This window comes from Gymnodraco acuticeps, unplaced genomic scaffold (genome assembly GCF_902827175.1).
Source record: "Gymnodraco acuticeps unplaced genomic scaffold, fGymAcu1.1, whole genome shotgun sequence".
Lineage (NCBI taxonomy): Eukaryota > Metazoa > Chordata > Actinopteri > Perciformes > Bathydraconidae > Gymnodraco > Gymnodraco acuticeps.
This window is the reverse complement of record NW_022990583.1, coordinates 2,120,099-2,136,548: the sequence shown is the minus strand read 5'-3', so window position 1 is coordinate 2,136,548 and position 16,450 is coordinate 2,120,099. Positions and strand designations below refer to the sequence as shown.

General features: G+C 40.1%; 1 protein-coding gene across 3 annotated transcripts; it reads left to right on the top strand.

Annotated features, from left to right (window-relative positions):
- The first annotated feature begins 105 nt into the window (after positions 1 to 105).
- On the top strand, positions 106 to 16,440 carry tax1bp1b (Tax1 (human T-cell leukemia virus type I) binding protein 1b). 3 transcript variants are annotated; one of them, XM_034228077.1, is made up of 19 exons: positions 110 to 255; positions 2,970 to 2,986; positions 3,745 to 3,938; positions 6,847 to 6,949; positions 7,385 to 7,575; positions 8,233 to 8,391; positions 9,281 to 9,429; positions 9,701 to 9,791; positions 10,349 to 10,534; positions 11,341 to 11,592; positions 12,223 to 12,393; positions 12,801 to 12,873; positions 12,976 to 13,094; positions 13,254 to 13,379; positions 13,922 to 14,008; positions 14,553 to 14,736; positions 14,842 to 15,002; positions 15,083 to 15,168; positions 15,432 to 16,440. In XM_034228077.1, the coding sequence occupies exons 3-19, from the start codon at positions 3,762 to 3,764 to the stop codon at positions 15,628 to 15,630; spliced, it is 2,514 nt and encodes an 837-aa protein (XP_034083968.1). In that variant the 5' UTR covers positions 110 to 255; positions 2,970 to 2,986; positions 3,745 to 3,761; the 3' UTR covers positions 15,631 to 16,440. The 3 variants fall into 3 exon arrangements, with proteins under 3 accessions (XP_034083967.1, XP_034083969.1, XP_034083968.1); XM_034228076.1 differs by lacking the exon at positions 2,970 to 2,986 and having other exon boundaries at positions 106 to 255; XM_034228078.1 differs by lacking the exons at positions 2,970 to 2,986; positions 13,254 to 13,379 and having other exon boundaries at positions 106 to 255.
- Positions 16,441 to 16,450: the final 10 nt, after the last annotated feature.

Here is a 16,450-nt window from a genome sequence, read left to right as displayed (position 1 = left end):
TACTAAGCCATTCAAAAATATTATTCGAAATTGATATTCAATAACATCGTGGTCTGTATTTTGTAACTTTGATTCTCTGTCTGCTATCTCATGTTTTCTCCTCAGACGGGTGGGATTCCCAGCCGACTCCCCTACCCGGAAATGACGTAATGTTATTATTATTCCAGGAAGAGGGCACGGGAAAGCACTGAACTGCGTCAACAATTGTTTTTAAGATACATTCGGATTTCAGCTGTTGGTAATCATGGCATCTGGGTATGTTTAAAGTTGATTTTATATATAAAACGTATTCTACCGTTCTCCTTGATTCTCTATCTTGACGTGGGCTTTTAGAAGGTAGTTGGACAGATAGCATTGCTATCGTGTTTACGTTGCTAACTAACCTCCAGCTGTTAGCATGCTGTTCTCAAGCTAGCGGCTCTTTTCGTTGAGGGCGTTGTAACTTGTCTCACCTAACAATGTGTTTAACAGGGATGAGTATATATATATAGCTCGTTAGTCTTAATGTCTCTTTGCCTAGAGGTTACGATGTCTTCCATTACATGGTGTAAGTAATGCTAGCTCGCTAGCTGCAAAGCTTGCGTAGCCATAATGATTGCTGTTTTCACATAAGGCCTCGCCTCCTAACGTTAGCTTGCATTTGTCAGTTAATAAATGCCACTACCGTGAGTTTTGTTTAGCGTTTTATATTCGGTAATGCTGTAGATGACAATAGTGTTCGGTGTTTCCGACCATCAGATGAGCGTGTGACTGCCACAGGCCCAATTACGTCGGATTATATCAGCTGAGGCCGAAATGGTGGATCCACCCTGAAGTAGAACTCACGTCATCTCAGTGTTATGTTTAAATAAAGCTTACTTGAACCTAGCAGAGTCTTTATATCATTCGTCGTGTCGAGGTGACACTATGATAGTCTTTATTATTAGTATTCCTTAAAATAAATCTAAAAGTCATAACATAGTTAAATACTACTATAAGAACTAGTCAAAGTAATTATCTTGTAACACAATGACTCACATAAGAATGAATGTCACATATTCTAGCATTAAACATTTGAACATTTATTAGGAGTAAGTTTTGAATCTCAAATGTGATCTGGGAAATGTAATAAGTTTAAATATTGTCAAATACATTGTGTTTATATCACAACATTTGCCTCAGGGGATTATACCATTTGTTCAGCATACATCATCCTTTGTTCATTTCAACCCGCTATTGGATACGAAAAAACTCCACAAATAACAACGTCATTACGAGAAAAGAGTCAAATAAAAGTTAGAAAGATATACAATACAGTTAAAAGGAGTTTATTACAGTTACAAAGTATTTCTACTTAATTGGTGTAATTAGATGTTTTTTACACCTCTGAGAATGGGTTTATTTTTTCTAATTTTAAACTGTTTCCCTTTTGACATCGTGGAAATAACCTATTACCTCAATCTTGGGGACACTGTATCATATAATCATTTCATGTCATTGTTGTTATCAGTTGTGTTTTAGCAATCATTGACAAACACATGAGCTGAAGTGGACCAAATACAATGCCAATGTAAGGTGTAAAGACAGGCACCATTACCACTCAGGGTGGTACTGATAAGTTGTATGGGTGTAGCTACAGGACCAGCCTTTTGCATTGATCATCCATCATGTGTTGGAAGTGAAAGGTCATCTCTTGTCCTGTACATTTCTGTGTAATGAACATTCCCTATGTTTCCCACTGAAAGAGTACCATTTTGCTGGTCATATGACAACATCTTTCTGGTGGCAAACTTGGAGTTTTTGATGACTTCATGTCTTGACAAGGCATAGTTCAATTAGTCAAGGCTAATGTAATCCCACACCTAAGAAACAAATCAGACATTCCCTTGATTGGGACATGTCATCTGTATTTGCCCATTTTATCAAGGGATATTTCATCACAAAAGCAAACCAAATAAATGAGTGATTTTTAATTGAAGTTATACTCATTTTTTGGGAACAAATCTAAGGCCAGTCAAAGGGAATTCTGGTATAATGGTACTAGTCATAATCTTGTGTCACCACCATTGAACACTAGTACTTTTAATATCTTAAACACAAATTATATGACTCAAAATGTAAGATAGTAGTTTCCTTGCGCTGGTTGACATTCATGAAAGCTGTTGTGATTGTCAGAGAGTTACTGTGTTTGAGTCGAATAAGAACAAATGCATTACAGCACATTTGGAAGGCAAATAGTGGAACAACCATTTTAATATGGGTATGGATTGTAACTAGTGGTGCACGATAATTATCGGTCCGATATTAGGAATTATGACGTCATCCCGATAAACCCGATAAAAGTATTAATAGCCACGATAATATAAAATATATTTTTTGGGTAAAAAAAAAGACAAAAATACTGCGGTGTGGGTGGATTGGGATGAGGGGCGCTTGTTTTTACTCGGCTCCTCCCGTTTTGCCAGTACTGTGGTATTAGTGGTTTAGGAAGAGGGGAGTTTTTCACAAATCCAGCGCTCCCTCGCTCATGCCTGGCTGTGACGTAAATGTTGTGTGGCCGTGAAGCCAGGACAGTAAACAAACATGTCGTCGGTAGTATGGGACTATTTCAGAGTTAGATAGTTCGCTTGCTATTTGTATTAACAAATGCAAAGTTCCACGAGGAGGGAAAAAGGCAACGAGCTATAATACTTCCAACCTGATTAGTCACCTGAAACATCGCCATCGCTACGATGGTGTGTTAAAAGCGTACGAAGACGCATGCGCTGCTACACTAGCGGCGAATCCAAAGCCAGCTGCAAAGGCACCGGGGCTTTTACCTATCGACGAGGCTTTTGAAAAAGGCAATACTCAAAAAAATACTCAATTATATTTATTTGGGAAAATAAACATGGTCACTTTGAAGAGTCAAAACTGCTCTTGGCTTTGTTTTGTTCATAGTAATAATGCTCATGTCATTTGCTCACTACTAGTCTTTTTTTTACCACCAGGTGTGCAAAAACTACAGGTACATTTAATATATATATATATTATATTATTATCGGTATCGGTCTTGAGAAGCAGGAAGTTATCGGTATTGGTTTAAAAAAAACAATATCGTACATCCCTAATTGTAACGCAATGCTATAGCCTTGAATAAAGGTTATATATCTGACAATTTGCCATGTTCTCAATATGAACAATTATTAGCTTAAATACAATGAGGACATGTTTAAATACAAAATATATGTGAATAGTAGGGCTGCTCGATTATGGCAAAAATCATAATCTCGATTATTTGGGTCAATAATTGATATCACGATTATTAAAAACGATTATCCATTTACTTTGAAAACATCAATTTATTGGAGAAATTTTTTTAAAACAGTATGTTTTTAACAGTTGATTACCCTGAACTTTAAGTATAACTCAACTGAAAAACCAATAAATAAATAAAAAAATCGTTATATTTCGCTTACGTTGTTTTCGTAATCGTTGCAAGCCGTAATCGTAATTGCGATTAAAATACGATTAATTGAGCAGCCCTAGTGAATAGCAATGTTATAGTGCTTTGTTTGAAATTACCTTAACTGCCAACTACACAATTGATAATATTACATTTGATTTAATAACCATATAAAGTCATTGTTGGATCCTCAGTATTACATTTTCTCTCGTCATATAGAACTGGCGTTGTCATTCGTTATGAAGAGAGGTATTTTGGTTGTTTACTTGATTATTATTATTTTTAATCACATATTTTGTTTCTTGTCTCTTCCTGTGTAGCCACTGCTGAGTGATTTATGGAACTGTTCCTGGACGGGACTTCATTACACGACAACATGGACACATCAAACTTTGCCCATGTCATCTTCCAGAATGTGGGGAAGAGCTACATGCCCCATGCTGCACTGGAGTGTCACCTCACCCTGACGCAGTTCATCAAACCAAATCCAAAGGACTGGGTTGGCATATTCAAGGTGAATAACGCTCTTCAATGCATTATGAAAGCCTTTAACAAAACTGCAGTATATGCATATTTATTATGGTTATGTGTAAATGGAGTAGCAGAAATATAACAGTACGGTTTCAAATTACTGTATGATAGCTCCATTTCTACAAGGGAGCAATGACATTGCGGTTATTTATCCAGGTCTTAAAAACGAACAAATTAGTGCCAGTGAACACCTCGCAGCTATGTGTCAAGACTTTTATTTAAGGTATTACTGAAAATGTGAAAACCAACTATTAATTCAGTAGTGAGAACAACTTGAATTATGCAGCTATTATAGTGCTTATTTGGAAGAGGGATTGGAGCGGTTTCACCCCCTTTAGTTCCCCACATGGATCTTGTTATAGGAGGACATTAAATCCAAAACAGTGGCAGTCATTTGTTTTAGCCTCATCTCTAGTGAATCGTGGTTGGACACGGAAGCATATGCCGGCTTTTCCAGTCCAGCATGCTTTTTATTCCTCGGATATAAGAAGGAAGCTGAAAGTAAATCAAATCATAAACAAAATCTAACTAATGGCTCTTTGTGTTTATGTTGCATTCTGCCTTATACCCGTATAGTGCACTTATTGTTATGAGACAAGTTGTTTCAGTTTTGCTGAACATGAGACATAAAAATGTACATTCGTATTTTTAACAATGATGAAAGCCCTATATTTATACTGTGTCTGAAAAAATAGGTCAATGATTAATACACCTAGTGTGTGCTATTCATTATACGTCTGTAGATTTATGAAATGTATGTTAACAGAGGGTTTTTCCAAGCTTCACTGAGAAATGAGGTCATGCTAGGCTACTGGAGGACGATCACATAATGTCTGGAGGCTGTCTAAGTACCGTGTTCAGCAGTCTTTTGGAGCTGGATGCCACATCACATTGTGTTTTAGCCTTAAGCTATTACCAATTGGCAGTATACATCTTAAAATTAGCAATTTCTTGAGCCTCTAAAACACAGAGCTGAGCAGGATCGTAAATTGTGTAAATGTTCCTGGCAGTGCTGACAGATGAGATGTTCTGTGCCAAGTTTTTAGGTTTGTTTGGGTAGAGATAACCTGGATACACTGTGCATCATTGTCGGCTCCTTACCCCCATATTTAGTTGCTACTGGCCCCCGGTCAAACAGAGCAAAGTCTTTTTTAGTTTGTTTGCAGTGCTACCACAGTTTTTTAGAAATCTATTTGATATGCTTTTGATCTGAATATAAGTCACGGTCCAGCTATATCTAGTTAAAGGTTTTTTTTTAAGTGGGGCTGTCTGTATGAGGTACTTATCCATAGTCAGTATATGACTTACAGAAGATCACGGTGGACACGGCCCCAGTTTAGAGAAAGCAGAAGCTAAATATCGTACTGCCATGGACAAAGGCAGCCCAAAAACACATTTTAGCCACCTAATAGTAAGAAACGGCTGGATATAAGTTCATTGCATGCTATATTTAGAATATACAAAAACAAATATGGCCTTTCAATGTTGCAACATCTACCATACTGCGTTTTGCAGTGCGTGCTGAGCTTCATGGAGGAATGTTGTTGGGACAGGTTGTCACAGTGGCCGAGGAGAAAGCAAGCACAGCTTTATAATTAAGCTGTCTTCGAGAACAACCTCTCTTTGTGATTAATGAACAACTCTCTCTTGAATTTATACACATAGACAATACATAACCTCCCTCAGCAGCATTGCCATAGGCTTCAGTCAGCTTTCTTGCAGAGGTATGACTTTGCTGGAATGCTTTTGAATAGTCATGTTTAAACATAAATAAACTCTATGGTCTCACTTTGTTACAGCTTGCATTTTGAGATTTCTCTTCTGCAATGTTGCTTGTGTTATCGCTTCAGTCACAAGTCCAGTTTTTATTGAGGCTCTACACCGTTTCTCTACCTCCTCTCCCCCTGTTTATACACAGCAGACCACTCTGTTGTAAGTGAAAGAGTTCCTCTCAGAGTTTTCACCCAGCACCACCTCTCTTGCTCTAATGAGTGGACTGGTTAGGGCTAGCCTTCAGTAATGACACTCTCTAACTAGGTGCATGTTTTAATTGCTTCCTGTTCTTTACTGCTGGAGGCTGGAACTGCAGTGGTAACAATTGGGGGTTTTGGAGCACCGTGGCCTTCTATCTCTGGCTCTGATGAACACTTGCAGTATTGTAGCTGTAGGCTGTTTGTACACAGGTGAAAAAATAAACTAGCCTGATGGAGAAAAAGCCTATACATCGGAGCAAATTCTGTAAGGATAAGTTTGATCTGTGTCAATGAATATTGATATATAATGTCACACACGTTAATCTATGTGCTCTTGCAGAAGCTGGTGTGAAAGGCTGGTTTGACTGGGCTTGTTGTGGATGTGTGCGTGTTTGAGTGTGCAAACACCGAAAGCCAGCCAGCTCGATGTGACTCTGATTTTGTTTGACAGTTTTATGGCACCGGGCTGAAGTTATGGATGTATTTTCTATACTCCACCCCCCCCCCCCCCTCATCAGCCATCAGTTAACAACACATCAAATACGTGTAATTACATTTAGGTTTTCATTTTCAAGTCACCTATGTATAACATTTTCACCTATTTCCCTCTTCCTGTTAGGAGTGAGTTGTAGATACATTTTTCACATAGTGACTGGCTCATGACAAGGGCTGGACCACATGCACGTGGTGGCAGGAGTTTCAGTGGTTTATAGAAATTATCAGTTGGCATGGTGGGACACCTATCTTCCAAACATAGATTAAAAACCCCGTAATTATTATAATAAACCACGTTGAGATTTTTTGGAGGTGGCACTGAGCGGATTCTAGGAAGTCTCCTTGTTAATTCTCCATTGCTATTATCTTACACTGATGTGGTGAGAGCGTCTGGTTGAAAGTATTCCCCACAATGTCTCACAGGTTGGTTGGAGCACAGCGAGGGACTATTACACATTCTTGTGGTCGCCTCTCCCTGAGAACTATGAGGAAGGCACCGCAGTCAACCGAATAGTGGTCTTTCAGGGTAAGATCATACCATGGCTTTATATGACTTTGACACATTTTTATAACCGCATATCAGAGGATTGTTAAAACACACTGAATCACTAGGTAGAGTTAAATAAGAACCTTACCCTTCCTGACCTGTGTTCTGGGGTTAAAAACATTTCAGTTTATGTGTTTTTTTAATCTGTTATACTACTTTTTATAAAGTAATAGATGGTAACATGACCTGAGAAAGATTTATTTTCATTCAAACCCACAACATCCCAAAGACTAAGTCTCTGATCCATATCATTGAAGTTAAACACACATTTATCTCAAAGTTATAACTGCATTTTGGAATAAGTGTGCAATTTAGGCAAAGCTAAGGACTGGGGTTAGTTGTAGGGTTGTGGAGGAATATCTCTCTGGCTTTTCTGTGCATTGTGTTCACTGACTGGATTGAATCCCTCCCCAGGATATTACGTGCCCAACGATGATTCCGAGTTCTACCAGTTCTGTTACGTGACCCACAAAGGCGAGATCCGGGGGGCCAGCACGCCCTTCCAGTTTCGTGCTAACAGCCCTTCAGAGGACGAGCTGCTGACCGTGGAGGATGAATGCAACTCTGACATCCTGGTGGTCACCACCAAGGCTGGCTACCTTGAGGTAAAGTATGCCACTCACTGACCTTAAAGGTGGGGTAGGTCATTTTGGAGAAACCAGCTCGAGTGCGCCGAAAAAAATCTGCCACTTCCTTACAGAGCCCCTCCTCCAACACACACGAACGCACACATGACCAATGAGAGCACAAGATAAGTTTGTGCACAGATGGAAGGCTGACAGGCAGGTAGGCCATCCAGTTATTTTAGCCAGGCCGGCTAAAATGATTGGTCATGCTTTTTACAGTACTACGGCTTCCACAGATGACATTTCTTTATGGATTTTTTGTCAAAGCACTTAAGATATTTATTGCTATCGGGATGTTAAGAGCATTCCATGGAATTTAACAAAAAGTGTATCTCGAGCCGGTTTCTCAAACTTACCTACCCCACCTTTAAGTGATACAGAAAATATAAGTGCTTGTTACATAAATAAAATGTTAAATGCTTCGCCCTACTGTCCGTTTGTTTGTCAGAAGATTTAGCAGTGCTACTCAATACAACAATGCTCTTATGCTGCTGTCAGATCCAGAACTTCCACTAACATTTCTAAGTTCATATTAGTTTGGTAACAAAATGACCTACAATGGTCAACAAAATGATATACTACTTGAAACTGAGGATTATGGGAACATAAACCTCTGCAATGTTTCCTCCTGTGCAGCAAAAGGTGGAGGAAGCCCAGAGAGAGAAGGAGGAGCTGGTGAAAAACATGGCCCTCCTGCAGCAGGAGAAGGAGCAGCTGGAGGTCGAGAAGGAGGCTCTGCAGAAGGAGTGTGAGCAGGAGAAGGAAAACTGTGCCCAGCTGAGAAGAGAGAGCCAAGTAAGCTGAGAACAGACTGAGTCATTTTCAGAGTGGAGGGGGGGAAATGTTTGTTTCTGTTGTGAAGGTTCAGTCAGTTCATCAAAGGGCCTTGTTCCTTCGTCTCTGGTTACAATAGCTGTTCTTGGTTTTTGAGTAAGCACATGTTGCTGAAAGTGCCAAATGATATGATTGATGCCCTTTTCTATTTCTTGTAGTTACGTTAAAGACAGTTTTATATCTGTCTCTTAGCACCCTCTAGCGAAAGACTACACATATGCTGAACTAGCCAAACTTATGATCCACTAAAAGAGTATAAATCACACTCTGACAGATATGAATGTTTTTATTATCAAAGTTGTAATTCTTTTTTTATAGCATACTATTAAGTTTTCAGTCTCAGTAATAATTCATAATACTGTCCTGAACCATAAATCTGCTGGTTTTAAAACAGCTTTCAGATGAAAACACGATTACAGATTTTGTGGCTGTTAACTTTACGACTATACTTTTATATGTTTTGTTTTTTTATATGGTGTGAATATAAAGATTTCCAAAATTCTTCCTATTAAGAAACTGTTACAAAAAATCATTTCCGTTTGCTTTTTTGATGTCATCTTAGTAGCATAATTGATTTATTCATTTCAAAGAGAATACACTTGTTATGCTTTGTAGCCTTTCACACGCCATGGCTCAGCATAGCATCAAATAAGTCATATACCAGGAAGCTATAATTATTTTGTCATATTAGTTTTGAACCCTTCCAGATGTATCTGTCTTGGCACACATTGGAGCAAATCATTTATTTTATGATTAAGAATGATTTATGCCAATTTTAGATCATGTGCATTCTTCTCTCATACCCTACTTGGGCTTTGGTCTTTAAACATTATATTTAATTGTCTCCCAGGAGGTGCAGAATTCTTCCCAGGCCCTGCAAGAGGAGAAAGAGGAGGTGAAGAAGAGGCTGAAGGAGGCCACAGCCAGAGTCATACAGCTGGAGGAGGATCTGATTGGAGTCACCCAGAAGGGCCTGCAAAAGGAAACCGAGCTGGACAGGTGAGCTCAGGATGGAGGAGTTGGTGCAGATTCACTAGTTTGGGTTGTTTGATCATCACATATCTCCCTTTTTTTTTTCTTTTTTTTTTCTAAATATTTCACCTATTGCTTAAGTCAGGGAGAGAGCTTGTGACTCCAGCAGTAGTGCATTAAAAACAGCATGAACCATATACCATACGCTTAGTTCACTAATTTATTATTTTCCGAACTCTGAATATGAATATTGACCGATGTACTATTTGGCTAACATTTTGTCTGACCTTTTCTTTAGTCTCAAGGATAGAGTGAAGAAACTCACAGCAGAGAAGGAAACACTCGAGTCTCATCTCAAGAACGAAAAAGATGAGAAGGAACTCTACAAGGTAATACGCTGGTAGTAGTTATGCCTTTTTTACATCAGGATACATGCCAAAATAGAGATTGGCTTAGCGGTGGTTTGGTTTTGACTACTTTGTCAGTGTCAGTTTTACCATCTGTACGGTTAACAATATATTTTGTTATATTAGATTCCCCAATTTGGAGGTTCAGTTAATTGACTTCCCCTGTTTCTTTTTTTACTTACTAGTAAGTACAAATTCTGTATCATCTTGCCCACACTTTTAGTCTAAAGAGGGAATGCCTTATTCTGTCTTCTTCTGCGCCGTCTGGTGTTTCTGTGCCTCTGTTGTGGTCGGCACGGCACAGGAACTGGGAGTGCCGCAGTGTCGCCACGGAAATGAAGCAAAAAAAACCCTACCTAATATAACTCGCAGCATCACACTGGGGCTGTTGCACTATGAAAACTTTACGGGCCTTCCTCAATCTCTGTTTTGTAATTGAGGTCATGCAGCATTGACTTTACTAGTCATATGTTCTTTGGTACATGATTGTGATAGGTGTTGTATAAATGTTTTATAACTTCTGTGTGGGTGCGCACCAGATTCACCTGAAAAACCGGGAGCTGGAGAACACCAAGCTGAGTGCAGAGCTGCAGATGCTGAAGTCTGTGGATGTGAACAAGGAAAACACCATTGCCCTGTTTAAAGAGGAGGTGGGACGCCTGCAGGCCTGCCTCAGCGAGAAGGAGAAACAGTACAAAGAGATCCTGGCCAAAGTCTCCCCATTGGTACAAATCACATTGTTTTAATGCTTTAACAAAAACTCACTAGATTTGTCATATAAAGTATTTGCCTTGATCAAAGCTTATGCAAAAAAGGTCCCCTATTATGCAAAATGCACTTTTTAATGTCTTTTATACATAAATAGGTGTCTCCAATGTGACTCACAAAGTGTCAGAAAAATACAACCCTCTCTTTTCCTCCATACCCACATCTCTTAAAACGGTTGTACAACGGAGCTGATCCAGATTTGCTGCGGTCATGACGGCATTACAGAAATGTGGGCTGGCTTTAGGCCCACGGCCCTATCAGAAATAATGCGCAACGTGTTTTGGACTTAATATGGTCTGTGTTTACATTAGCAAGCATCGCTAACACTCAGAGCTAACGCTGTACTGGAGAGAGCAGGATATAAAAAGGAACTCGCCTTGTGGTAAACCCGTGAGAGAAAAATCATTTAAGCTCCATACTGTTTCAGGAATAAGAAGTATCTGCCGGTAGAATTCTCCTGCATGAGCTCTCCTCTCTTTTTTTAATTTTTATAAAGCTATGGACCCAGAATCAGCACTTTAGTAACAGGGCTGAAATAGAGGGGTATGAGGCATGTCTAGAATGGGTGATCTGTTTGGTATTTTGAGCAAAACACTTCATAGACATGTTTTTTTTATATATCTGAGACCTATAATATATGCCTAAAAATGGTATAATAGGGGACCGTTAAGATAATTTGAAGAATAGAACAATTATTACACATTTATAATGAGCTTACAGAAATGAAAAACCTTTTAACTGGAAACATTTACATTTTTTATAGGGAGATATGAAGGCCGTGAAGGAGCAGCTGCGGCAGAAGGAGGACCAGCTCCACGCCAACAAGCAGCAGTCCTCCCTGTTAGCCGCGGAGCTGAGAGACGCCTCCAGCACCCGCGACCGCACCATGTCTGAACTGTACCACATGAAGCTGGAGGCCGATGCCCTCCGCCAGGCCAAGGCTGAGGCTCAGAGTCAGTGCACCCGCCTGGAGCGCCTGGTGGAGCAGATGAAGGCAGACGCCAAGAAGGAAGCTGTAAGGACTATTAGCAATCTGATCACTGCTTATTAATTCCATTGGCTCTGTCGAATACATTACATTTTTTATTAGCATTTGATATAATGGAAGGTTGGGTGGTAGGTAATGTGCCAGCATAGAAAACCTCTAATACTCTGTAAATCAGAATAATAATGATTATAAAGATAAATAAATCTGATTTTGATTTAAATATGTAATAATGTTGGTAGGTATTTCACCACAGAAATATTGGAATGTTATAAATCATAATTGTACTATATATTACCGACAAACCTTTTGTAACTACGCCAACGCTGACCAAAGCAAATGTATGCATTTATTAGTAGTAAAAGAAAAATAATGGAAACAGAAAATGCCTCACAGGGTGTTTTATCAGTTCTGCCTTTGAAGGGGTCGATAGCTCTTTCTATAATTCAGACTTAGCTAGGTTAAAACTGAAATAAATAAATAATAATAAGAAGAAACCATCCTCCTCCTGATCAGATTCTGTCTCAGCCTCATTGCATCGCTTTACTAAATGCTAGTTCTTGCAAGTTTATTTTATATCGCTACAACTTCCCAAGGGTCTTTGCATGCTTGAACACGAGTGTTTGTAGTCTCTGATCAGTTTTGTGTTGTTGTTGCCAGGCCAAAGCAGAAGAAGAGGCCGCTGCAGACCCAGCTGTTTTAGCGGAGCTGCAGAGAGAGGTGGAGGACCTGAAGCTGCGGCTGCACATGGCTGCAGAACACTACAAGGAGAAATACAAGGAGTGTCAGCGACTGCAAAAACAAGTGCTCAGACTCTCTGATCAGCAAGGGGTAGGTCCCAGCCGACATACTGTTAACCTGTGAGAGAACAGAACTTACATAAGAGTTCTGTAATACTATTCCATCTCATTGAATATAGGTTAAAGGTCTTTAGCAATTATTTGGTCTGTGTTCCAAATGAATATAAAGCAAAACCTCCTGAGATGAATCTTTATCATCATTAAGCGGGCTTTCTCAAGACATTTACACATGATGATTTCATTCAACTGGATTGCAGTCTTTTTGAAATAAACAAACATTTTGTGACATGTTGTCAATTGTTTTCAGTAGCATTTGTGTTTTTGTTACGCTTCCTATATGTATCTACATTAGGCCTGCACCAATGTTTTATTAATTATTTTCTGTATTCTTGTTTAATTTAAAGTTAATTTGTAACACTGTTTGTCTCCTGCCTGTAGGACCCGAAGAGATGCTCAGCACAAGAGATGTCCACAATCCCTGCATCAGTGAGTCCAGACACATCAGTTCCAGGTACGTGATATGTAACTGTGTAAGTCATGCAAGGAGTAATGGCATTTAAAATATTTATTATGCTTTGCCAAACTGTCTGACATGCCTTCATTATCTTTGCAGGAAGTCCAGGTTCTGCTGATCCCATGCTGGAAGCCATCATCCAGGAGAAGCTCAAAGGCATCAGCAGAGAAGCAACAGACAGGAGTGACAAGTACAGGAAGTGCAAGCAGATGCTGCTGGTAAAAAAATAATTATTTATGTCCTTTTATTGGTCATATGTCCACAAATGAGATATTTAAACCCCTAGGTTCTGTTTTATAAACAGTATGTATTCTTTGTATTGTAAGATAGAGGAATATGATGAAAGAGCATTGGTTGAAAATCTGACTGCTCTTCAGGAGGAGAAGGAGCGTAGCTGCATGTTTGCCGATGAGCTGGCCAAGATGGAGGTGAAATTTAAGGCACAACTGAAGACCAATGAGAACATGAAACTGCAGTTGGCAGCAGAGGAAGATCGCTACAAGGTCAGTTCAGACACTGAGCACTGCGGTCAGGCCGTTTGCTGTAAGTGATGCTCTGCTGATTTCAAATCAGGTCTGTCTTTGGACACTTACTGCGATTTTAGCGCTGGGTATGGCTGGTCTTGCTCAGGGATGGAGTCTTTGATGCTATCTCTCCCCTTGAACAGGGCCGCTCAGACAGTGTTGTTTATGAGCAGGCCTATCTGTGAGACCACTTTTTACTGCTGTTTATGTCAGACTCTGGAGACGAGCGCTGCTGGCTCTGAGGAGTCCTCTCCAGTTGCCTGGCTAATGCTGTGCTTGGCTCAGGTCAGGCGGATATTTGCTTAGTGTCTCAGAGGAATTCAAACAGGTTGTTTTGCTTTGCGCAGTATTGAACATAAATCAGTCCCTAGCAAAGGGAAGCCTTTTATGGCTGTGATCAATTAATGTCAAACCCTGAGGTCTGAGAGTATTTCAATGATACCGTTTTCAATCAGCAACACGTCAGATGTTTGAACATTTAAAAATGTCTCTTTTGTTTGTGTGTCTTGTGTTTACCTTAGAGCCAAGTGGCTGAGAAGGGACGGGAGCTGAAGGAACTTAAGGACACTCTAGCTCTTGTTTTGAAGGACAAGGAAAAAGTAGACGGGGTAAGTGACAGCTTTCATTTTTCTCTTTTATAGACTTCTTTCACTTTTAAGAATTCCTTGAAAAGTGACATTCCCCCTGAAAGTTTGCCTCACCCAATCTGGTCTGTGTTTAATACGCCTCTAATTGTAAAAGTAAATGAGTTCTTATTTTCCATTCCATTACTTTGGACCACCGCAAGGTCCTCGCTGACCTAAATGATTGCCTCGAGGTAATTCTCTTACAGCTAAGAGGAGCAGAATGACCCAATTTGAGGTTTAGACTGTAAATTAAAGTGGCGTCTGCAACTAACGTCAATAAAACACAGCGTCGCGATCCCTTTGAAAAGGAGAAGAGTTTCTTTTTTAATGAAGGGCACTAATTAAATTGTTTGTGTGAGCGAGAAAAAGTTATAGCTCAGGAGGTGCTGTGTGATTGTAAGCAGCACTGTATATCTGGAAAGAGTCGTGGTGAGATAAAATCAGGCATTTAGCTCCTCGAAAACATTTAATTTGGACTTTGTTCTTTGTTTGTTGTAAAATATATATTCTGCTGTTTCCTGCACAGGGCAGCGGCAAAAAGGGAGATCAGGGGGCCAGTGAGAAAACCAGTTTGGAGAGTATCCAGTCCATTGTGCCTTTATTCCTGCAGTACCCTGTCCCTTACGCCCAGGACGCCCCCACCCCCCTGCTGGTCTCTCAGAGCCCCAGTAAGCTGCATTTTGGAAACCCTTACATGTCGGACTCAAAAGGTTGGTATCCTTTTTGTTGGATTGGAGTAGCTTTCTCCAGTAACAGATATGGAAATAATGGACTTGCATTTACAGTAGACGTGTCTCTGAATTCTCTCCCTGCAGATGAGGGAGATGAGGAGTTCTCAGATGACCAGCTGCTGAGGCTGCCCCCTGTGGGCCCACCCTCCTGGGACAGCAACGTGGTGTGTATCCAACCCACCCGCAACCACAGCCGGCCCGAAGGCCACGAGGAGTCCGAGGAAAAGCAACACAACGGCAACAATGTAAGCTCTATTCTCTACAATACAGTTCAATACTACTTTCCTCCTTTATGCTACATATTCATAAAAACGTTCTTCCTCAGGGTAATGCCAACGAGCAGCCCGCAGCAGCTGAAACTCAAAGCCCATTTGTGACCGACGGACAAACTGCATTCTGCTTTGATCCCAGGTAACACACCCTCACTTTCAACAAACTCTCATAAATGCCATCCAAGTTTGCCGCACCCTACGTTTTCTAAACCTGTGCATTGTAACATGTGTAAAGTGTTTGTTCTGCTGCACAACCCCCTTTTGTTGGCATTAGTCAAGCAGCAGGCCACCCACGTTGCATCAGACAGATGCTCTTTATGGGCCTACGCTCCTGGTTTGCCCACATCATCACTTGACTGCTTACTGGAGCTTTTCTCCCGCTGCCTTTGTTTTCTTCTTCAGCATGAACATGAAGAGATGTCCGCTGTGTGAGGTCATCTTCCCCCCCAACTATGACCAGAGCAAGTTTGAGGAGCATGTGGAGAGCCACTGGAAAATCTGCCCCATGTGCAGCGAGCAGTTCCCCCTGGACTGCGACCAGAAGGTGTTTGAGAATCATGTGCTCACACACTTCGACAGCCACACGCTCAACTTCGACTAGAGAATCAGAGAATCAGCACATCTGCTCTGCCTACTTCCTGTCGCCACTGAAAATAATCTGCACTCTTTTCTGCATGTAATGGTGTGTAGATCCAATCTTTAGGACTATACTCGCCTTCGCTTTGTTATTTCAACTTAGAGGAATACTTTGAAGTGATGTGACATAAAAAAAATCATTCTGATTCAGTGTATATGACAGGGCCACTGAGGCAAACACTTTTTATAGGTAAAAGATATCCCTTCATTTTGATTAAAAGATAATTTAAGGGAAAACGACTGTTGTACCAATATGTACCGACTTTAAGTTAACTCAGATCAATCAGACTACAGGATGTAATGAATCAGGGAAAGAGATAAGTGTTTACCAAACTTACATTTAAAACATCCAACTAAATGGTTCCCCCCTCAAACATCAAGTCATTCGCTCACTCGTTGTAGAAAGCAGCCTTGGTGCACTATATGCAGTCAGGTAACAGTCTTCAGTGATTACATTCAGAAACGATAATACAGTATATCATCAGATCATCTATTTTAGATTTATTGAAGCCAATGATATTGTGAAAGCCTTTGTGTATGATATAGATTTGTTTTATTTTAGGTTTCCTTTGTTCTGATTTTAAGTATTGAAGTGTTTTTTTGTGTCAGAATCATTAAGAACCTTCATATCATCAGCTAATCAGTGCATGCTGAGCTTATGTTTATTTCTTTCTTTTGTTCTTCTCTTTTACAGTTATAACTTATTTCAATGTCTCATTTGTTCAGTGAGTTCCATGTATCTTATAAGATCTAATAAAGTCTGTTTGAATCTGAATCGTGTCCGG